At 40.6% G+C, this 24,898-nt stretch overlaps 2 protein-coding genes across 2 annotated transcripts; one reads left to right on the forward strand and one right to left on the reverse strand.

Annotated features, from left to right (window-relative positions):
• The first annotated feature begins 95 nt into the window (after positions 1 to 95).
• On the forward strand, positions 96 to 6,254 carry LOC117297502 (methylmalonic aciduria and homocystinuria type C protein homolog). The gene is made up of 4 exons (XM_033780576.1): positions 96 to 287; positions 1,527 to 1,721; positions 2,265 to 2,417; positions 3,527 to 6,254. Exons 1-4 carry the CDS (start codon positions 132 to 134, stop codon positions 3,848 to 3,850), a joined length of 828 nt encoding a protein of 275 aa, XP_033636467.1. The 5' UTR covers positions 96 to 131; the 3' UTR covers positions 3,851 to 6,254.
• LOC117297501 (phosphoglucomutase-1-like) lies at positions 4,911 to 24,591 on the reverse strand. Its single transcript, XM_033780575.1, has 9 exons — positions 24,260 to 24,591; positions 21,974 to 22,136; positions 20,657 to 20,802; positions 20,224 to 20,338; positions 19,139 to 19,329; positions 18,173 to 18,327; positions 9,262 to 9,513; positions 7,794 to 7,986; positions 4,911 to 7,323 (listed from the first exon to the last, which is right to left on the reverse strand). Exons 1-9 carry the CDS (start codon positions 24,512 to 24,514, stop codon positions 7,099 to 7,101), a joined length of 1,695 nt encoding a protein of 564 aa, XP_033636466.1. The 5' UTR covers positions 24,515 to 24,591; the 3' UTR covers positions 4,911 to 7,098.
• Between the last annotated feature and the right edge of the window lie 307 nt (positions 24,592 to 24,898).

Consider the following 24,898-nt stretch of genomic DNA (forward strand, 5'->3'; position numbering starts at 1 on the left):
TATCACGTGATACACTGTCACGTGAGAAATTTCCATCAGCAGTGATATGAATATTCATAAAAAAAATTATGACCCTTGACCTGATTAAGGCAAAAACGTAAACACACAATGCACGTGCGGCGCCATGATGAATGAACGAGGAATTTGTGTCCAACATGAAGCATGTGGAAGAGTGTAAAACTGATTGCCAACCGCCAAAATATGTTGACGTCATGACAGTGCAGAAGCTGCAGAAGTCACTGGAGAATGTCCTTGATCCTTTAGGATTTGAAGTGCATCCATTCAAGGTAAAATTTAAAATGTTGTAAATCACTTTTGTATTAACTTTTTCATTCAATCAATCAATGTTGAATGTCCAATTAAGCTCCATCAACTCGAGTCCAAAACTACCTCCATGGACCAAGTAACACCCTCTCTCTCTCGCCCGTTGCGTTTATACCAGCTTTTGGTTTCTGCAACGAATAGATACAGATACAGACAAAATGAATTACATGCATTCTATTTCTAGTCGTCGTATATAGCAAACAAGGCCAAGGGGTTAATATCAATGCATAGCTCTGTGGTTGTTAAAATGCATATACTTTTTTACATGGTTAATACTAAAATAGTGTTTTTGTAATGCTAGAATAGCACAATTTGACCTAAGCAAGCAGGAATTTTGTCAAGAGAACTACAAAAATACTACTACTCTAAGTCTAACTGACATAACAAAAGGCTACTGTCTGCCTACTCCTAGAATGGAGGTGCGTTCCGCTTTTGTCTCCACGCACCAGATACAAAATCTTATTGGAAACCTGTTGCCCTTCACATTTATGCACATGTCTACAGTTTTTCTCCCAAAGGTGGCATATCTCAGGATGGATGTAGGGTTTACGATTATCATATTAGTTACAATGATTGTAGAGCTCCTGCAAGGATCGAGGTACTCGATTCGACCCTCGCTTGAGCTTTACAATTTCATACAATTATTGTAATTACATTTAAAGGCAGTGGACACTATTGGTAATTTACTCAAAATAATCATTAGCATAAAACCTAACTTGGTATTGAGTAATGAGGAGAGGTTGATGGTATAAAACATTGTGAGAAACGGCTGTCTGAATTAACGTAGTTTTCACAAAAGAGGTAATTTTCCACAAATTTGATTTTGAGACCTCAGTTTTAGAATTTGAGGTCTTGAAATCAAGCTTCGGAAAGCACACAACTTCGTGTGACAAGGGTGTTTTTTCTTACATTATTATCTCGCAACTTCGACGACCAATTGAGCTGAAACTTTCACAGGTTTGTTTTTTTATGCATACGTTGAGTTATGTACACCAAGTGAGAAGACTGGTCTTTGATAATTACCAATAGTGTCCACTGCCTTTAAGTGATTGTCCTCTAAACAGCTAAAGGCCAGTTTATAGTTTTTCCATGATTGAAACTTGGCTCGCAATCATAAAAAAACGTTCGGCAATAATATATATATATGTCAGTCTGTCATCTTGTTATTTTATCTGAATTTCCTTTTTTTCCCCCTGTTACAGATTGGTTGGTACAATGAGAAAGTCCAGACGCCATTTCATCTATCGTACCACGAAGACACCGTTGCCTTTTGTGTGATCAGTAGTCCGTCCATGTTTGAGAAAGCCTTTAAACCTTACGTCCAGTCTCTCAAGGTGTTGGGTAGCAGGGATCCATTAGATGACTGTGTCGGCAAGCAGTATCAACGTCTGAAAGAGGTTGGGCAAAGTTTACTTTGGGAACATTTCAAAAGTCGGGCAATCTAGGCACGGAAGAATGCTCCGTAGGCATAATGTGCGCAATCCAGGCAACTGCCAGAAAGTTCACCTGGATTGCGGCATTGGGCAGAACTACGGTACAGGAACATTCCTACCCTAAAAAAATGCATGTTAGCTTTTTGAAAATTCTCATGAAATATTTCGATGAGCCTATGAAGTTCTGTCCAATGTACTCTCGCTGAACCGGTCCGGTTAGTACCAGAATTGGGTTTTGATTGGCTAAATTGGCCGACCAATCAGGGTTGGGTTACAACTATTAACCAATGGGAGAGTTGGTTAGCATCACTTTGGCACAACTTTTCTGTTGCCAATAAACCCAAATGTCATGATAGAACTGTATGTCTACTGGCAAATTTTGTCTGAATTTTCTGTTTGAATAATGAATGCAAAGAATACAAAATTGTTAAATGCAGCGCCACAATACAGCTTGTCCAAACATTTTAAAGTGTTAAACTTTGCCCTTTCTCCCTTCCTTCTTTTTAGTCCCTACCAGAGCACAGAATAGTAACAATTCAAGACTACGAGTTGCATCCTAACAGACGACCAAAGATTCTTGTGCAGACAGTCGGCCATGTGTCGGGTGGGGCGTATTACTATCAAAGATCAGACATGAAGCAGGACCCGTGGGGACAAAAGGTAAAAGGTTAATAAGGAGTGTGGGAAGGGAGTGGGTTAAAGTTACATACAGTATTACCTAAGCTCTAAAAATTTATCCTGTTCCAAAGTAACAAATAAGTAGGGGCTGGAATATAAACCCCCCCCCCCCCCCACCACCCTGGGATTTTAACATGTGTACATGTACTTGTAATGCAATGGGTCAGTTTCACAAAATTGTGAAAGCTGTGTTCACATTGGATGCATTTTACCTACTGGATTGTTACCTGTGGTCTTGTTGCAGTATTTGAATGCAGTGCGAACAGGGTTTTAAGGGGCAATTTCATTGTGATCACAGCAAGTCTGTGTCCAGACATTCAATTCTGAACTCTCACCCAGTCACTGCACATGCGCACATGATAATAATGATGGCGCTCTTTAAAGATTTTGTTTGTGATGTTATGGTTAATGCGCACGCGCGTGTAGTTACAGTGCCCCTTTTAAGTTTAATTTCTTTCATTCAATTTTATGTTATTGTGACTATTTTTTGCGTAACTTCACAACCAGGGCCCAATTTCATAAACTGCTTAAAGGCAGTGGACACTATTGGTAATTACTCAAAATAATTATTAGCATAAAACTTTACTTGGTAACGAGTAATGGAGAGCTGTTGTTAGTATAAAACATTGTGAGAAACGGCACTCTCTGAAGTAACATAGTTTTCGTGAAAGAAGTAATTTTCCTCAAATTTTGATTTAGAGACCTCAGAATTAGATTTTGAGGTCTCAAAATCAAGCATCTGAAAGCACACAACTTCGTATGACAAGGGTGTTATCTCGCAACTTCGGCGACCAATTGAGCTCAAATTTTCACAGGTTAGTTATTTTATGCATATGTTGAGATACACCAAGTGAGAAGACTGGTCTTTGACAATTATCATTAATGTCCAGTGTCTTTAAACTCAAAAACTAGCAAAGCACAACAGAAATATGCCTACCAGCCAAAATGTCACTTCTCATGTACAATCTGTGACTGGTATCCTGCTAATTTTTTACCAAGCAGAAAACAATATTGTGTGCTTAAGTAGCTCTATGAAATTGCCCTAGCATCTTACAGACTGATTAATTTTTGTGGTTTTCATCACTTCGCAGAAAATATTTGGGGTTAGCATCCACCCGAGGTACGGAGGGTGGTTTGCCTTCCGTGGTGTTCTCATCTTCCCGGACATCCGGTCCTCAGATCTCCCTAAACAAGAACCTCCGAACGTGATTCCGACGGACAAGGGACTGAGGGACCTTCTTGAAAAATTCAACGACCACTGGCAGGATAATTCCTACAGGGATTGCATCAAGGTCGAAGACCGTTATTCAGTGGAACAGGTGGAATATTTTGGCACGTTGCCGGCAGAGAGAGGGAAACTTCTCGGACTGAGCAGTGAGAAAACGACAGATGAGAAAAACGATCGATTTCATTAGGTCCTCTTTTACTTTTATTTATGTTTTTTTAAGAATGGTGCAACAGTGTGTTTTGAAGATTATATTTATTTTTATTCTTGCTTGCAAGAAGTACTTAAAAGCATGTTGACAACACGAGTTATTGTCCACAGTATCCACACTTTATGTGATCTGACATTTACATGAAACAACAAACTTGTGGAAAACTTTTAAGCTCAAAAGGGTGATTTGAATCACAAGAAGAAAAACTTTCCAAAAAAAGATTTTCCACTTATTTTAAACATCAGGTTTTTGACTTGTGAGATCAAACTTAAATGTTAATTACCCATTTCTCAAAAACTAAAGTTATGCTCTGCCTTTGAAATCTCTTCTGTGAGTAGTTTTGTCAGATTGGTTCTTTATAAATCCGTTTATTTTCCCCTTTGTTTGTCCTTTTTTTGTTTCAGCAACTTGCCATTTTAACGCTGTTTTCACTTCACTAATGAGGAAATTGAGTTAAAATCAGTTATTAAAAATAAAAAGAGTCTCAAAGTAATTCTGATCAGTATTGTAGGTAACATCTTCACACGGTTAGAAAAACATGAAACCAAATCAAATAATGGCTTTCAGACCAATTGTGTTATCTGTAATTATTCATTACAAAGAGTTGTAATTTATCCAATAATCATCTGCAGTAAATCTTTGTTTTTCCATAAATGAAATTCATTGTTACACATGAATAATATAAATATTTCTATGTCTGGATTTCTTTCAAGGTATCTTTGTGATGAATACTAATACCACACAGTTTAGATTAACTTCTCATTACATAAATAACCATAACCTAGACTTGTAAAGAAAACTATTCCCCTCGAGTTTTGCTTTGCTTAGCTGCACCCTGAAACCAGGCCCCAGTTAAGCAGTTCCACAAAAAGCAGGAAATATTGCTTCACATTTTTTTGCTTAGCAAAAAGGAGCAAGATCAATCAATCTTGCACCGTATCCCGCAGGATGTTGGCTCAACGAATTGTCTTTCTCCACTCTTGCCTGTCTTGCACTCTTCGATGTTCCAGGTAGAAGGTGCTGTTAGTGATGATGTCGCTTTCCTACCTCTTCCGAGGCCTACCCCGTCTATTTTTTCCAGTTAAAATACCATGTCGTGTAACATCTGTGACTGGTATCCTTCTTAATTTTTGCTTAGCAGAAAGTTAGTAAGCAATCATTTCTTCCTAAGCAACCCCATAGGACCAGGGTACTACTAGTGGCATGGGCGACCATTCAAGGAAGTTAAAGGTTTAAGTGGTATACTATAATAGTTGGTTTCCACGATTATAAATAAGATACAGAATAAAACATACTAATTTTACAATTAAAACCAGAATCTTTGCATGTTTAATTTCATATTTTGCCAAGGAATAAAACAATGCACCGTTGCACATTTCTAAGCGAAAGCCAGTCATCTCACCCCTACCTAGCAAACTTACCCCCGACATAATGCTGATCTGATCAAAGATTTCATGTCACATGACAACGTAGGCTAGTAAAGCACTATGCATCCAAATAAATTACAAAGTTTTCTGGACTCCCAAAATCACGAGCAGCATTCAAATAAATATATAGATTTGGTAAAACTACTTATCACTCTACTAAAGAATAGTACTTTAATAAATTTTTAAATAGTAAAAAATATATTGCTATTTTAAATTTATTATTAAATCAACTACAATCTCCCCCAAAAAGACAGTACTAGCACCGGGGTCATGACAGAAAATCCCTCTCTCTAGATTATCAGGAAGGAGAGTCATGGTTGAAAAGAATCTCTAAAAAAAAATCTTCATCCAAATTATAGGAAGCATGTTTAAAAGCATTTCCACCTTCTGTTCAACTCTGGAGCGATATATTCTAAGGAGCTTCTGGGAGCAGTATCCTAGGCACTAGAGAAGTAAATCAAAGAGCATGATTCATTCTTATCTGGAAAAAAAAAATAAAGCTAATTGTTCACAAATAAAAAATTTGAATTCAAATAATAGACTTTGCAAGTTTTGCGCGTACTTAAACATTTGGACACAAAGTTAACACGTACGGTTCTTTCATGTAATTCAGCAATGTTCATGGGACCAAAGTGATAAAAAAAAGTTAAAATCCGTGCCAGACTTGCACAGTCTATAGCATGAAATTCTCCTTTCCAATGGCTCATAAGCCATCAGTAAACACACCATTTGATTAACTATGCCAGCCTGCACCATAATACTATGTGTTGAATGCTACGCAGTCACACAGTTTAGTAGAACAGTTGGAGCAAAGCTATAGTTGGGCCCTCCAAACTATAACACTCAAATTGAGACCAGTCCCATCTACAGTTGGGAAAATTCTTAAGTTGGGACGAAACACACCACCATACACAGACCATGCAGTGAAATGGCTTCACACGGTTGACTAACTCACTTGAAATTTACCAAGGAAGGAAGAATTTTAATATCAATATTCCAGAAAATATCCCCTTAGGGGTCAAGCAACAATCTATATTCTTATTTACACTATTTACTTTCTGCATATCACCACCTATTGATCAGAGTTCAATGTCATGATTTTTAGCCTTTACACCAAAGCTTGCTTTATAAAATACCACTATCAAGAATCATCATGCACTTCACTAAATCTAAAACACCAATCCCAACTTCATGTTTTGTTTGATTCTGTTGGAACGAGATCTCCACCTAGTAAACTGATTATGCTCTACATGGCATTAGGCACACCATCATAAACAAAGTCCAACAATTTTGACTCTGTACACCAAGAAACCATACAAATCCAACTGCATGTTTTGTTTGACTCTGTTGAACTAGGACTGTACTCCTAGTAAACTGATCATACTTTACATTGGATCAGGCACACCTTCATACATGTGATCAAAGCCCAATACTTTTGATTCTGTCCACCAAGAACCCATCAAAATCCCACTGCATTAATTATTTGATTCTGTTGGAATGAAGACTGCACTAGTAAACTGATTACTCAAGGCGAGACACCAAAAAAACGAGAAGAACATAGGAACATCACAGAATACCAACTGATTATGTGACTGTTTGAGAAAGTATCAGTTATTTGTTATATAAAGTTGAAAAATGTCATTTGACTACTGTCTATTATCATTCCTGAAATCCAAACAGTGAAACATTTGTATTTCAACGATGGAAGGATTTGCAAGTGCATATGACTGAGGGATTGCCAAGCAGAACTGGATGGGAGTTCTACCATACCTCTAGCAAAAAACATCCCTTAAACCTTCCCTAAGTGATCACCGTTGGTTCTTGACGACCTGTGAGCTCTCGTAGCTGAGAGATTCTCAGAGCGATATTGATGAGTGGTTGTAGAACAATTTGTGCGTCCAGAGGGAATTTGGTTTTGTCCGATTCGTAGCTGTCGATGTACATGCGTACCGTAGCCCCGCTGCTACCAGTACCGCTGAGCCTGAAGATGATCCTTGAGCCATCTTCAAAGATAATACGGATGCCCTGAGAAAAAAAATGGTTTGTAAAAATAAAGAGTGCAAACTAAAAAAGTAAACAAAAGCAGACTGTAAGAATGTTTGAGTGTAAAACCAGGCTTTCTACTTGTTCTCACCCATACACGCTTGATTTGCTGAGATGCAGTAAGCCATTCCAAAATTTGATTCCGCGTACTGCATCTCTTTGGAACTCCATGACTGGCGCATGTTTCCCTCCATTTTACAATCTAAACTGTTTTAAGAGGAATATCAGTTCCCATCTTTAGCTCACAAGTTACTTTCATCTTTAAATTTTTCTTCTTATAGCTCCTTAACAAGAGTGGCCTTTTAAGCCTTGTTTGGGGCAAACTTGCATAACAAACCATTAAAAGCGAAAGCTGGGAGGTGGTGTTTTCTGCTACTTTTTGTCAGACCTAGGTCCCTTTCCCGCAAGTTTCATTTACGAATAACAAGTGTTTAACTATTTCCTAGCAGTACCTGTTTTTTAGACACGCTCTTGTCAATTGGATCCGTGTACTCAAAGTCGTCCGCCTTGGCCACTTTGTAGGTCTTGTCACCCTCCGTGAACTCCTTACCGATGAACGCAGCTACGGTCTCCGTCGATACTTTATTCCTTAGATCAGTCATCATCTGCTGCGCCGGTTCAGATTCAACATTCTCATAATCGTACCTGGATGAAGTCCGAGACAAGTTTTATTTATGAAATCCACAAAACTTTATCATGCAATAAACAAAAAAATAATAAAGTTATTAGGCACATTTGTGAGGTTTGATCTGCTGCAGAAAGTGATCCCGCAAAAGCCTGTTGCACAAAGCCTTACTCAAGGAAATACAAACACAAACGAAAAACCTCATCAGCAGTTCTCAAGCTGACCAAATCCATTCTCTAAACTCTACAGAAGTCCTAAAGCAGCATGCATCGACAGGGCCCAGCACCGTCCTGAAGACGAACAGAGCATACTGATCGAAACGTTAAGTTGTTAAAGGCAGTGGACATATTGGTTATTAGTCAAAATAATTATTAGCATAAAACCTTACTTGGTAAAGAGTAATGGGGAGAGGTTGATAGTGTAACATGGTGTGAGAATTGACTCCCTCTGAAATGACGTAGTTTTCGAGAAAGAAGTAATTTTCCTCGAATTTGATTTCAAGACCTCATATTTGGAATTTGAGGTCACGAAATCAAGTATCTGAATGCACACAACTTCGTGTGACATGGGTGTTTTTTCTTGATTAAAATCTCGCAACTTCGACAAACAATTGAGCTAATATTTTCACAGGTTTAGTATTTCATGCATTTGTTGAGATACACCAAGTGCGAAGACAGGTCTTTGACAATTACCAATAGTGTCCAGTGTTTTTAAACAACCATTCATAAATACCCTAGACAGTTTCCCTACTCCTATTGGTGGAGAGCGCGTCACGTTGGGGTGTTTAAACGGTTGATACTGACCAGTGTTTATAACCGGCTGGCTTCCGCGTGTCATCTACTTCTAAGCGCGCACGCGTAATCTTTTTCTAAGATACACACAACCCACGTGCAACAGCCTCTTCACAAAGTTTTTTTTTAAATGTTTCGACCTCAAATTTTCAACTGTCAAAGTGTCTGTAATTGTATTTGTTTACGTTTTTTAACAAAAGGGCATTTATGAATGGGAATAAAAGAGTAGGGACTTGTTCTTAAACGTCCGTTTAAAATCTCGCAGGGTCGTTGCCGTATCACACGGCAATTCGACCCTGCCGGCTTTAAACGGCCGTGTAAGAACTCGTCGCTACCCTTTTATTCTCTTAGTTCTTTTCAGAACCAACACAACTCATGAAGAGAGTTCTTATGTACATAGTTTCTCTGAAGAAACAAACCAGTTTCAAATACATAGTGACGTCATTAGAAACTACTTGTAGTCAAAACTTACTTATCGGTGACACAAGACAAAAAATTGTTTACCTTGTGAAAAAGTTCCTGCCATATTTCCCCCAGTGATCCATTAAGATCTCTTCTACACTCATCTGCCTGGCGGCCATGATCGACATCCACGCTAGCACCGCCCACAATCCATCCTTCTCCCTTATATGGTCACTGCCGGTCCCGAAGCTTTCCTCCCCACAGAGGGAAAGCCGAGAAGCGTCCATGAGATTCCCGAAAAACTTCCAGCCTGTTGGGACCTCGAAGAATTCCAATCCTTCTGCTTCAGCCACCCTGGAGATTTATAAAAATAGATGGACAACATTAAGTGACGGCTGTTTTCGGTTGCTGCACCCTCTACTGTCATTACGCACCTTTGAATTCTGTTCTTAAAGGGGGGGTACACATTTGGTAATCACTCTTTAAAACTTACTTGGTTAGAAGTTAGCTGCCGCTTCCCAGGTTGTATCGTAATTTGGGTGTGATCCCTGGCTACACGGCAGTTAACGGTTGTATGGCTTCTGACTGGCACCCCCGAACAAAGATATTGACAAAATAGGGACACCGCCAATATAGGGCTAGATAGCTCAGTTGGTAGAGCGCCGGCACGTTAATCCGGAGGTCGTTGGTTCGAATCCCACTCTAGTCAATTCTTTGTTCAACCCCCAAAATCATTTCAAAATTTACCCAGTCAGTTTCCCTTGTGGTTTATATTGATATCTGAAACAAAAAGTCACATCCCCTTAAGGTGATCCCCTGGCTGCCGCTTCCCAGGTTGTATCGTAATTTGGGTGTGATCCCTGGCTACACGGCAGTTAACGGTTGTATGGCTTCTGACTGGCACCCCCGAACAAAGATATTGACAAAATAGGGACACCGCCAATATAGGGCTAGATAGCTCAGTTGGTAGAGCGCCGGCACGTTAATCCGGAGGTCGTTGGTTCGAATCCCACTCTAGTCAATTCTTTGTTCAACCCCCAAAATCATTTCAAAATTTACCCAGTCAGTTTCCCTTGTGGTTTATATTGATATCTGAAACAAAAAGTCACATCCCCTTAAGGTGATCCCCTGGCTGCCGCTTCCCAGGTTGTATCGTAATTTGGGTGTGATCCCTGGCTACACGGCAGTTAACGGTTGTATGGCTTCTGACTGGCACCCCCGAACAAAGATATTGACAAAATAGGGACACCGCCAATATAGGGCTAGATAGCTCAGTTGGTAGAGCGCCGGCACGTTAATCCGGAGGTCGTTGGTTCGAATCCCACTCTAGTCAATTCTTTGTTCAACCCCCAAAATCATTTCAAAATTTACCCAGTCAGTTTCCCTTGTGGTTTATATTGATATCTGAAACAAAAAGTCACATCCCCTTAAGGTGATCCCCTGGCTGCCGCTTCCCAGGTTGTATCGTAATTTGGGTGTGATCCCTGGCTACACGGCAGTTAACGGTTGTATGGCTTCTGACTGGCACCCCCGAACAAAGATATTGACAAAATAGGGACACCGCCAATATAGGGCTAGATAGCTCAGTTGGTAGAGCGCCGGCACGTTAATCCGGAGGTCGTTGGTTCGAATCCCACTCTAGTCAATTCTTTGTTCAACCCCCAAAATCATTTCAAAATTTACCCAGTCAGTTTCCCTTGTGGTTTATATTGATATCTGAAACAAAAAGTCACATCCCCTTAAGGTGATCCCCTGGCTGCCGCTTCCCAGGTTGTATCGTAATTTGGGTGTGATCCCTGGCTACACGGCAGTTAACGGTTGTATGGCTTCTGACTGGCACCCCCGAACAAAGATATTGACAAAATAGGGACACCGCCAATATAGGGCTAGATAGCTCAGTTGGTAGAGCGCCGGCACGTTAATCCGGAGGTCGTTGGTTCGAATCCCACTCTAGTCAATTCTTTGTTCAACCCCCAAAATCATTTCAAAATTTACCCAGTCAGTTTCCCTTGTGGTTTATATTGATATCTGAAACAAAAAGTCACATCCCCTTAAGGTGATCCCCTGGCTGCCGCTTCCCAGGTTGTATCGTAATTTGGGTGTGATCCCTGGCTACACGGCAGTTAACGGTTGTATGGCTTCTGACTGGCACCCCCGAACAAAGATATTGACAAAATAGGGACACCGCCAATATAGGGCTAGATAGCTCAGTTGGTAGAGCGCCGGCACGTTAATCCGGAGGTCGTTGGTTCGAATCCCACTCTAGTCAATTCTTTGTTCAACCCCCAAAATCATTTCAAAATTTACCCAGTCAGTTTCCCTTGTGGTTTATATTGATATCTGAAACAAAAAGTCACATCCCCTTAAGGTGATCCCCTGGCTGCCGCTTCCCAGGTTGTATCGTAATTTGGGTGTGATCCCTGGCTACACGGCAGTTAACGGTTGTATGGCTTCTGACTGGCACCCCCGAACAAAGATATTGACAAAATAGGGACACCGCCAATATAGGGCTAGATAGCTCAGTTGGTAGAGCGCCGGCACGTTAATCCGGAGGTCGTTGGTTCGAATCCCACTCTAGTCAATTCTTTGTTCAACCCCCAAAATCATTTCAAAATTTACCCAGTCAGTTTCCCTTGTGGTTTATATTGATATCTGAAACAAAAAGTCACATCCCCTTAAGGTGATCCCCTGGCTGCCGCTTCCCAGGTTGTATCGTAATTTGGGTGTGATCCCTGGCTACACGGCAGTTAACGGTTGTATGGCTTCTGACTGGCACCCCCGAACAAAGATATTGACAAAATAGGGACACCGCCAATATAGGGCTAGATAGCTCAGTTGGTAGAGCGCCGGCACGTTAATCCGGAGGTCGTTGGTTCGAATCCCACTCTAGTCAATTCTTTGTTCAACCCCCAAAATCATTTCAAAATTTACCCAGTCAGTTTCCCTTGTGGTTTATATTGATATCTGAAACAAAAAGTCACATCCCCTTAAGGTGATCCCCTGGCTGCCGCTTCCCAGGTTGTATCGTAATTTGGGTGTGATCCCTGGCTACACGGCAGTTAACGGTTGTATGGCTTCTGACTGGCACCCCCGAACAAAGATATTGACAAAATAGGGACACCGCCAATATAGGGCTAGATAGCTCAGTTGGTAGAGCGCCGGCACGTTAATCCGGAGGTCGTTGGTTCGAATCCCACTCTAGTCAATTCTTTGTTCAACCCCCAAAATCATTTCAAAATTTACCCAGTCAGTTTCCCTTGTGGTTTATATTGATATCTGAAACAAAAAGTCACATCCCCTTAAGGTGATCCCCTGGCTGCCGCTTCCCAGGTTGTATCGTAATTTGGGTGTGATCCCTGGCTACACGGCAGTTAACGGTTGTATGGCTTCTGACTGGCACCCCCGAACAAAGATATTGACAAAATAGGGACACCGCCAATATAGGGCTAGATAGCTCAGTTGGTAGAGCGCCGGCACGTTAATCCGGAGGTCGTTGGTTCGAATCCCACTCTAGTCAATTCTTTGTTCAACCCCCAAAATCATTTCAAAATTTACCCAGTCAGTTTCCCTTGTGGTTTATATTGATATCTGAAACAAAAAGTCACATCCCCTTAAGGTGATCCCCTGGCTGCCGCTTCCCAGGTTGTATCGTAATTTGGGTGTGATCCCTGGCTACACGGCAGTTAACGGTTGTATGGCTTCTGACTGGCACCCCCGAACAAAGATATTGACAAAATAGGGACACCGCCAATAACGGGCTAGATAGCTCAGTTGGTAGAGCGCCTGCACGTTAATCCGGAGGTCGTTGGTTCGAATCCCACTCTAGTCAATTCTTTGTTCAACCCCAAAATTGGTTAGAAGTTCAACGGTCTTTTAGCAAGATACTGTTATACCATCAATGCTCTGTCCTTCAGATGGGGCAACCATGGGGCAACCATGCCACCCAGTAGGGGTTAAGCAATGGGTCCCATGTACTAACATTGGTAGTGCACGTAAAAGAACCAAGAACAATTATTGTGGAAGAGTATATACAGAATAATATATATACGATTAAACGGGCTGACAAGGGGTCCGCAGTTGTAGTCATGAACACACATGACTACATTGCTGAGGGCCTTAGACAGCTCAGTAACACTGATCATTACATTGAATGTGCTTCTGATCCCACTGAATCTTTCTCCCAAGATATCAGTGACACCCTGGTTAAGATTTATAATGCCAATGATATTGAGAAAGATACACTTAACTATCTCCTCCCACATGACCCCCGTACAGCAAGGTTCTACCTTCTACCTAAGATACACAAGCCCAATAACCCGGGGAGACCTATTGTATCTGGGAATGGTAGCCCCACAGAGCGCATTTCTGAGTTTGTTGATAGCTTCCTCAAACCCTTAGTCTGCCGTATTCCTTCCTTCATCAAGGATACCAAAGACTTTCTCCACAAACTAGATGAGGTCAAGCACCAAATACCTGACTCTGCTATTTTGGTTACTTTTGATGTTTCATCACTGTATACTAACATACCCCATCATGAAGGCATGAGTGCATGTGTCTCTGCCCTCAATGCTAGTAATCAGTCCCGCCCCTCAGTGAGTCATATTAAGGAACTCATGAGCCACATTCTAATGAAGAATAATTTCACATTTTCTGACAGGCATTTTCTACAGGTACAGGGTACTGCCATGGGTACCAAAATGGCACCCTCATATGCTAACCTATTCATGTCTCAGTTGGAGGACAGACTCCTGTCCTCCGCCCCCAACCGACCACTAGTTTGGTGGAGATTTATTGATGATATTTTCTCCATCTGGTGTGGTGACCAAGACAGCTTGGATGAGTTTATTGCCCATATCAACTCATTTCACCCCACCATAAAGTTCACTACCGAACAATCTCTCACCAGTGTGAACTTTCTAGATGTGACAATAACCAAGTCTCCTAATGGCCTTGTCACAGATGTTTACAGTAAACCCACCGACACCCACCAGTACCTTCTCTCCAATAGCTGTCACCCTAGTCACTGTAAGAAGGCAATTGCTTACAGTCAGGCCTTACGTATCAGGCGTATCTGTTCCACAGATACCCTGTACAAGAGGCGCTCATCAGAGCTAAGGAAACACCTTGTATCTAGGGGACACAGCGAACGTAGGGTCCAACTTGCTATCAACAGGGCTCTCAACGTACCTCGTCATACTCTGTTGACTAACACGGGAGCTAAAAAACCTCCTACCAATAGAGTTGCTTTGGTCACCACCTTCCACCCCAAACTACCCAAACTTCCCTCAATTCTCAATAATAACATGCCTATACTTCACTCCTCCAGCAGGTTACACTCAGCAATCACTGAGGTTCCCATGGTTGCATTCCGCCGCCCTAAGAACCTTGGTGACATACTAGTCAGGGCCAAACTTCCCCCAGGTACAGTCCAAACACAACCCCCGACAGATATACTGGGCTGTCACAAATGTACCCGTTCCAAATGCAAAACGTGTCTGCACATTAAGCCCTCACTTAAGGTGAAGAGTCATACCACTGGCTCTTCATACAACATCAAGACCGACTCTGAATGCAGCACGTCTAATGTAGTCTATGTCATATCATGTAAGAGATGTGGGCTACAATATGTGGGAGAGACTAAGACCAAACTTAGTCTTCGCTTTGCGAATCATGTCTCTTCCATAAAGACTAAGAAACCGTACCCAGTCTCTATCCACTTCAACAGCCCCAATCATAGTGTCATTGATGTTGAACTTCTGGTGATTGAAGCTTGCAATGGTGATGACACACACCGCAAGAATAGAGAATCACACTGGATTCACCAACTCAAGACAGTCAAACCCTTTGGACTTAACATAAACACTGGTGTTAAATAACTTCTCATTACCCTCCACTTCACTTCTGCCTAAGAACTTATATGTTGTATATATTCTGTACATAAAGTATAAATTAACCTAGTTTAAAGTTGTTTTTATAAATTCATCACTGTAACTATCTGATGTAAGTAACCCCCCCCCCTTTTTTTTTCCACAGGTCCCTCATACCTATTTTTAAAATCATCATACCTTTGATCTTGCTATTCTTATTAATTGACCATTGTTAGTTGCATCATGATGCAACTTGCTCTCTAATCCTACCCTTTCATGTCTCCCTGCATTGTTGTCGAACAATACATTTACCACTTTTATGGTCCAGTAACCCTTCCTTTCATTCGAAACATCATTTGTCCTCGCCACTTCACTCCTATTGGTTCATAGCCCCCAATATTGTTTCTGAAATAGGAACTTTGATTGGCTGTTATTTTCCCGCTTTATTCTGGATCCTTTCCTTAATCCCTTTCCCCCTCTCTTTTTCTATAAATGGATATGTATTTGTTTGTACTTGTCTTATGCCTCTGAAGAAGGTCCGGATTGGATCGAAAGCTAAGGCCATCTACCCTATTCATTATAATAATATATATAAATAATAATTTGGGGGCTAATCATCCTTATTCGCAGCTAAGAGCTGAATTGCGAATGACGCGGCTACAACGTGTTCTAGCTGGCATGCAAGGGCACCTTTGGCTGCCAGCCACATCAACTCATTATGACCTCGGAGCACAGCCAAAGATCAAAAGTTTTTGATTTTTTTTTCTGAGGGAGGAAAACCGGATGGTATGGAAAACCCTTGTGGCACAGCAGAGAACCAAAGCACAACTCAACTCACATTATGGCCCCTGCCGGGAATCGAACCGGGGTCACCTTGGTGAGAGGCGAGCGGTTTACGCACAAGCCAACCATGCCACCCAGTAGGGGTTAACCCCTGTGTTTCTGGTTCACATAGCAAGCACCCTTGTCTATATGTGTCCTGTGAGGTACAGTGATTAATTTTTTACCTATGAGGTATCATTGGTTTCATTAACAGAAATGGATAATAATAATAATTACAATGTCAATAAAGATCTTGATATGCCAGGGTAATGAGGGGATAATTCTGGAGGGTGTCATGGCCAAGAGGTTAAGAGCATCAAATTAAAATTCTGGTGGTTAAGTCAACGGAGTGTTGGTTCAAATCCCGGTCGTGACACACGTGTCCTTAAGCAAGATGCTTCACTATAGTTGCACCTCTCCAACTGGGGGTATAAATGGGTTCCTGTGTGGGTAGAGGTTGATATTGTGTTTGAAAAAACCTTCTGAGCGCCACGGCAGCTCAGGGCTGTATACTCCCCAAGGAGCTGAGAAAGATTAAAGGGATGCCATTGGCCTAATGACCTGGGGCCTTATTCATGAAGCCCTAGTAAATCGGTCACTTGCGTGGCTCTAAGTAAGACTTTAGTAAGACTTTAGTAAGCCCTTACGTGTTATTCACAAAGCATTCTTATCGCTTTACTACTGCGTTACTTACTAAACCTCTCGTTACGCCTTCTTAAGCGGGAACGCGCTTGAGATGAACAGTCATGGATTTGTTATGTAATCCACGTGAGTGTGACCTCATTGTTCAAAACAAGTATCTTTACAGTGACTAGACTGGCTATCGTCATTTTGGAGATATTTTTCATCCTGTAAACATGGATCGCCAGACGAAAGTAAGGAGAAAGACCGTTGTCCCGCAACGCGAGGAGGAGGCAAAGGAAAGGGGAATCATTGGAAGGTGAAGTTTCTCGCCCACTGAGATAGTGAAGTTAGTTGACCTTGTTGTATTGAATTGGTAGGTGCTTAACAACAAAGATGTTGTAACGCTGAAGAGAAAGGTCGACACCTGGGCAAAAAAGTTCGCGGAGAATCAACTGTGTTAGAAAAGTCCTCAGAACTACCAAAGTGGTTCATCACAAACGGGATGACATTCAGAGATTTCGCAAGCTTTCACGCGACGCAAACATGCAATGAGAGTACAAAATGTAGTTGGTTACCCCTAAACTAAAAATAAAAAATAAATAAATAAACAAAGTAAATAAACGAAGTAAACAAACAAAGCAAATAAAGTAAATGAAGTATATACTACAGAGCAACTCGTTCGCACCTTTGTAACCTCCCGACTTGACATGGGAAACTCTCTCATCTATGGACTGCCTAATAATCAAATTTACCGCTTGTCTCGCCTTCAAAATATTGCCGCCAGAATTGTAACCCGGTCCAACACTAGAGTACACATCACACCTATCCTACAAGATCTACATTTGGCTACCTATTAAGGACAGAATCATCTTTAAGATCCCTGTGTATGTCTATCGCTCATCAAAAGGCACTTTACCACCATATCTCTCAGAAGGACTCCAACCCCATATTTCCAACCGCCACCAGTCTAATGCGATCTAATAACAAACATCTTTCAAGAAATCCCCTGGCCAAAACATCATGGGGTGAAATATCATTTACTTCTGCTGCTCCTTCATTATGGAACGACTTGCCGGATCATGTTAAACTTTCTCCATCAATAGCTTTGTTCAAAACTTTCCTCAAGACTCATCTAATGAGGACTTCATATTAAAACATTTTGCCGTTTATTGTGTCACTGCGCCATGAGCATCTTTAGATGGATACCGGCGCATTATAAATGCCCATTATTATTATTATTACTATTAAATAAATAAATAAGCAAATATATAATGATGGACTAAAATAAAAAAATCAAGAAGAATTTATTAAAAAGTGATAAAAAGTGATAACTTCTCAAAATTTCGCAATGTTTGAGAAAATGTCGCAAGGAGTGTAGAACATATTAAAAGTTGTTGTTATTGACATAAAGCTCAATTTGCCCGAAAATGTTGGCCAGGAATGTTGAAAAAGGGCTTAAGAAAACGCTACGAAGCTGAAAACACCCCACGTAGCACTAGTAAGGACTTACGCACTCGATTGAAGTTACGAGTGCTTCGTGAATATGACGCAACTCGCTAAGAACGAACTAGTAACACGTAAGTGCTTACTAAGGCCTAAGAAGGCTTCATGAATAAGGCCCCTGGGCACTATGTAAAGCGCATTGATAAGGTTATTGTAAAATGCGCTTCATAATAACTATTTATTTATATAGTTCTGACCTGTCTAGAGCTCCACTTGTGGGCATGCTGCGTGCAAGACCCTTGACTCCAGTCTTCTTGAAGTACGGCATACACTTAGCATTAGCCGCAATGACAGCGATAGAGTCACTAGGAGTTACAAAGAACCCGTTCTTTCCGAGAATCATGTTACGATCCTGAAAGCAATACAGAATATCCAAAGTTCATGAAAATCTGAGCATTCATAACTACTACGGTACTAAAGAAACTTTATATTTCTGTTTCTATATGAAAATCTTATCATTCTTTACAACTACTAATGAAACTATTAGAACTTCAAAACTTGCCATAGGTGCCAAAGTGGTCATTAGGAGGCTAATCATCCTCAATCGCTGCTGAGGAGCTGAATAGGAGACTTTCCAACGCTAGGTGGCAGCAGACTTACCGGGTAAATTTCCATTGTTTACGTAGTTCTGAACATGCGCATAATTCTGAGAACAATGGATTTACCCGGTAAGTCTGCTGCCCTCTATCGTCCCAGAAAGTCTCCCATTGAGAAGGACCTATCTGCAATGTGCAGGCGCCACAGGCATGTAGAGTTGCCTTAGGCAGCCAGCCACATCATCGATAGGCCTACATGTATATGACCATGGAACACAGCCAGAGATTAAAAGTGTTTGACTTTTGCAGAGGGAGGAAATCAGAGGGCACAGAAATAACCTTTGTGGCAGAGGAGAGAACCAATGCACAACTCTACTAACATAAGGCCCTTGCCAGGAATCGAACCAGGGGTCGATTTCACAAAGCAATAAGATTCATCGCAAGACAAATTTTCAGTTTAACCATAGTGATTTGTATTGTGACATCACGTTTTACTAAGCAACTACGATTGATTTGCAGTTACGATCAATCTTAGATCTTTGTGAAATCGGCCCCAGGGCCGCAGTGACGAGAGGTGAGAACTCTACACACTAGCCACCCAGACAACCAACACATAATGTATCTTACCCCGTCCCCATCAAAAGCGGCTCCAAAACCATGGATGCCTTTCTTCATCAAGGTCACGAGGTCAGCTGCATAGGTCAGGTTGGGGTCAGGATGGTGACCTCCAAAGTCCTCCTTAGGGACACAGTTTAAGCAGCAATCCTCCTGCGCACCCAGCTCTTGGCAGAAGATACGTTTGGCGTAAGGACCGACCACTGAAAATAAAAGTGTGATAATTTTGTAGCAATATTCTCACAAATGTCATTGATGCTAGATCATGTACAAGTAAATTATTTCTCAAAAGTACTGAGCTTTTACAGAGAAAAAACTTTGGCACTCTAAATTTTGTGAAATTATTGATAACAAATTAGGGCCCAAATATCAAAGTTTTGATGGCCTTTGTCAAAATTACAATAGATTTGTGGGATGTTGCTTTGTTGTACCTCCACATTGCAACAAAACAGCTCCCACAAAATGTGTAACATGGGAGATGGCGTATCACGTTTTTTTCAAATCTTTCTGAAAAGTACTGGAGAAGGGCATTCAATCAGGTTTTCTTTACAATAAAAACTTAATTTCCTTATTGATTGAAAACCATTACAATGAATTTCAGCAAAGATCACTTTTTTCCGTTTACATTCAAGCTGGTCTTTGACTAATTATGCCCATCAAATAGTGCCCAGTTATGATGGATTTATTTAGCAGAGGAAATTGCTAAACAATTTCATAAGCTCAACAAATTAAGGGCACGGAACCAGTCACAAGTAGTACACAGCACACAGGTTTTGGCTGGTAACCTGGTTCCGCTATGGCAACATTTTCCTGTGATAAGCTAATAGGAGACTTTTGAGACGCTGGCAGCAGCAGACATAACGGTCCTTTTTTTGCGGCTCTGAACATGCGCGCGCATGCTCAGTACTGTGTGCGTAGGTCTAAGCACGCGCACTACTGTGAAAAAGGACCGTCTAAAAGTCTCCCATTACTACATGAAGCTTGCACAAGCTTGACACAGACACTACTACATTGCGCTATTATGGAGTTGTTCAAAGCCAGTGTATTAAAATTACAGTTAGCAAAAGTTTGAATATGCATTTTTAGTTATTACTAACCTCCGTGCATCGCGTCCACAACGAACTTTAGCGATCCGCTCTGCTGCTTTTTTAAAGCGTCAAAGTCAAATATTTCTTGCATGAGCTTGAGGTAGTCCTCCACTGGGTCAACGACCTGAAAGATAAATACAAACACAAATGCTCACAAGTTCTTTCATGCAAGGCTCTACAAAATGAAACAAAAATCCCTCAAATGGTTTTTAAAAACTTTACTTGGATTTAAATGGGATAGCATCATTATAGTTCACTGTGGTTTTGAATAATGTAAAACTATTTCAGCGTGATTTACTGTGTGGTGAATGCATCCACATGTCTGACCACCATACACTACCCTCCACTTTGGTTTTCAATTGTCAATAAACACAGCCATCCTGTATGTTGTTAATACAGACACAGTCAACAGTAAAATGCACTACTAGTTGGGTGAACTTACCTCAATGACAAACTTTCGACCTTCGACCTCATACTGCTGTGTGCCCACAGCACTGACGTCCACTTTTAAATCTGGGCAGTGCCTGATAGTTGAGATGGTCTTTGTTATTTCATAGATGGCGTTAGTCACTCCCTCCGGTGCTGGACCTTTAACACAGGAGTGAAAAGTTAACATGAATGATTATTAAATTGACCACCATTCTCTTTTTGAAACAAAAACCCAAAATTCTCTACTCCAAACTTTCAGAAGAAGAAGAAGCCTGGGCCTCCACTAGAAGAGCATAACCAAAAGAAATCTGACACAAAGGGAAATGGAATCAAAGTTCATTTCATTTATGAAGTCAAGTATTCTAAGAAATGTTCACCCTGTATGGGTACAACCATGTGGGAGTGTTGGCTTTGGAAAGAGCTGGTGTGGTCTTGACATTTCGAACAGTATACTCTGCTCTAAGAAAAGCAAACTTAATCACTGTACTAACCAAGAACCAATGGAGAGAAGACATAATAGTCATATATAATAGATGTTAAATTTGCATCGGGGATAAAGAATATTAATTTTGTTTTTTTACCCATACACCGATGTGTGTTAGCACTGTATACTCAGTACTTTCCCGAGTCCTGTGAAAAAATATCACAGGCATGTTACTCGGGTGGGATTCGAACCCACGACCCTTGCAATTCTAGAGCAGTGTCTTACCAACTAGACTACCGAGATTGCCCGGCAGGATTCGGACTGCCTCTAGCTGCCGGGCAATCTCGGTAGTCTAGTTGGTAAGACACTGCTCTAGAATTGCAAGGGTCGTGGGTTCGAATCCCACCCGAGTAACATGCCTGTGATATTTTTTCACAGGACTCGGGAAAGTACTGAGTATACAGTGCTAACACACATCGGTGTATGGGTAAAAAAAAAAAAAAATTAATAATAGTCATATACATCCCTAAGGTTTGACAACACCATGCTCCGTAAAAAAAACCCAATGATTTACAAGCTAGGTTTAGGGTAAGCGTTAGGGTTGATTAGGGTAAGGGTTAAGATTAGTGAAATTTATACACTACGGGTGTCGGAATATTGGGGTGTCGAAACATAGGGATGTCAGAACATAGGCATGTAGCTGTTTTAACTGGCATGTTGCCAGCAGACAATTGCTAATTGGGAGAGCGCTTTTTCTATCTCACCCTTCCCAATAATATTTTGAATGTGAACCACACCTTTAAAGCAAATTTTTTTTACTAATGCAGGAAATCAATTATTTTTGTTAAAAATGTTTCAACATTAACTATTTTGAATTGGCCCTAAGGGACTGGTGTTGGAACCTACCTCCGTTTGATGTATTGAATTTGATACCAAAGTCTCCATCTGGCCCCCCTGGATTATGACTAGCTGTTAAGATGATACCTCCCTCAGCTTTGCACTTGCGGATCAAAAAAGACATCGCTGGCGTTGACAACAAACCATTCTGACCAATCACGAGCTTGCCGACCTAGATATCCAGAATGAAAATTATAGACTTTAATATCATCCCGTAGTAATTTTTCTTTAGTAAAGGGTACAATGTATTTTTCCTAAGTTAAAGCCATTATACACTTTTGGAACAGAAAAAAAAAAGTTCACAGATTTACAAATTACTTACAGGGTTTATAGAAGGTAATGGTTAAAAACTTTTCTTGAAATATTATTCCATGAAATGCTTTACTTTTTGAGAAAATATTAAAACAATTCTCAATTCTCAACAACGAGAATTACGGATTATAGTAAACACATGTCATGACACGGCGAAATGTGCGGAAACAAAGGTGGGTTTTACCGTTATTTTCTCCCGACTCTGATAACCGATTGAGCCTAAATTTTCACAGGTTTGTTATTTTATATATAAGTTGTGATACACGAAGTGTGGGCCTTGGACAACACTGTTTACTGAAAGTGTCCACTGGTTTTAAAGGGTACCTTTAGAGAGAAAAATCTACTGCAGGGGCAATTAAAGTGCCACCAAGGCAACCACAAGGCCTGCACTGAAGCAACACCTGTGCTCTCTCCATGAGGTATCAGGGCTACGGAAAATTATTGTTTCTAAGGGTACCAGCATCATAGAATTTGCTGAGCCGAGTCTGTGGAAGTAGGATTTTGGTCTTCACTGTAGTATTGTGACCGGTCTCTCATAAAACTAATAATATAGGCCTACCAGCTAAAATAAACAGCTCCACTTCCTGATTGTACTTCAAATGCTTGGTATTTGTTTTCCTTCTTCCGTGGTTGTTCCGTTGCAGGAAATAAACATGCAGCAACAAAATTAATTTGTGATTTTGCATACTTGTTGTTTAACAATTTTCTTCAACAAAAACCGAAAAATTTAATAATCATTACACAAAAATATGATAAAAATATTTTACTATCTTATTTCTAGTATTTCTATGAAAGTCATTAAATATTTCTTGTATTTTATTAATTAAAACTGAAACTACTGATGTATCACCATCAGCTAATTCGTCACAAAATATAACTTAAACTAAAAGTGGGCCAATTAATTGAAATTGTTTTTGGCACACCTGGCATTTGCTTAGCCCCTACAAATAGTGTCAACACGCTGGACTCACTTGCCAGACTCCCGTTCCGCACTCCCTCGAATGAGTCGAGTGATATGAGGCCCAATTTTAGTTGTGGGTCATACCATAGTAGTTGTTTTATCGTGACCAAGCATTAATTTAATAATAATAAAAATTATTGAAATAATTATAGCCATAAAAGGAACCCAGTAGTATGGTGGAATAGCTATAAGAAATGAAATTTTAAAAACAAATTGTAGTTTTTGTTTTTTAAACACATAAGTGACATAGGCCTACCGACCGGCTTATTTAGTATTTAGTAATTCATAAATACCTCGGACAGTTTTGCTATTCTTATTAGTGGAGAGCGTGTCAGGTGAGTGTGTATAAACATTTGTTTATGACCGGTAAAAAGTGTTGAAACATGGGCGTGACACGCGAGGTTGCACCTGTGCTTATAAGACAGTTTCTTCATTCCTATTAGTCGGGAGCAACAGCTGAAACAGTTGTGCCACATCACGCGATACGCGCGACGCGCACAGCATTCTCTTATAAGGAGTTGTTAACCCGAGGGCAGCGGAGGGCCTTACCCTTACCATTTCATAGCTGGAAGGGTGTTGTGTTGAAAGAAATGGAAATCATTGAACAATTATAATTTTTGCATTTATTTTACTTTTTGACCAAAAGCATTGATGTTTTTTGACCGAAAAGGTATTTATGAATGGGAGTCAAAGTGTGTTGAATCGGTTTTCAACTAGTGGTTTAAACCCGCCGCGGCCTGGTACTTGATAATTTACCTCGACTTTGTCTTGGTAAAGTTATCAAGAACCAGGCCTCGTTGGGATTAAACCACTAGTTGAAAACCGCTTCACCACACATTGATTCCCTTATTAACATTAATTTGTTATACAAATATAATTGCAATTCCACAGACTAGGACTACACAACAAATAAGTTAGGACTTAGGTATTATTTGTTTGGTTTATCAAACAATAACTTAAGTTAAGTTTTGTACACAACATTTTCATATATATATATAATATCTTGTATATCATATTCTTACCCCATTTGCGGCAGCAATTTGTATGATAATCTGGACGGCCGTCTGCATGTAAAATCTCCCGTCCCCGCCCACCACCAGCGTGCAACCCTCCCGTCGTCCGCCGTCGATCGCGGCCAAGATGCTCTGTACGAAGTTGGCTGTGTACCGCCATGGTTGGAACACCGTAACATGCTTCCGGAGACCGCTGGTGCCGGGTTTTTGCCCCTCGCAAGGGACTGTGGACTCGACTTTCACGCTAAATGTCTTTGAAGACATCTTGAATGTGAAGAAAATGTTATTTGAGGAGGTCTTTCCAATATCTTTTTGCCGGTAGTTCGTTTTGTGTATGTGGATTGTGCACGTACGCAAACTTAATATTTTTGTAGCGCCCTCTCTAGGCGACGAAGCCTTCATGCTTAAAGATGTTATGTCAGATTTTTGGCCCCAAACATTAAAAAATAGATTTTTTTAGTGAATGGTATTTCAAAGAGTATCACCCGCTCTAACGAAAAAAAGTTTAACTTTTACTTTTAATGGTCAGGACCCATGACAAAAATTTAAAACGTTACTTATTAAACACATAAGAATTGGTCACGTGATATATTGTCGGGATCCCGACAAAAACTAATTTTGAACACTTTATTTCACTGCTACTAATAA

The sequence above is a fragment of the Asterias rubens genome, chromosome 12 (genome assembly GCF_902459465.1).
Source record: "Asterias rubens chromosome 12, eAstRub1.3, whole genome shotgun sequence".
Classification (NCBI taxonomy): Eukaryota; Metazoa; Echinodermata; class Asteroidea; order Forcipulatida; family Asteriidae; genus Asterias; species Asterias rubens.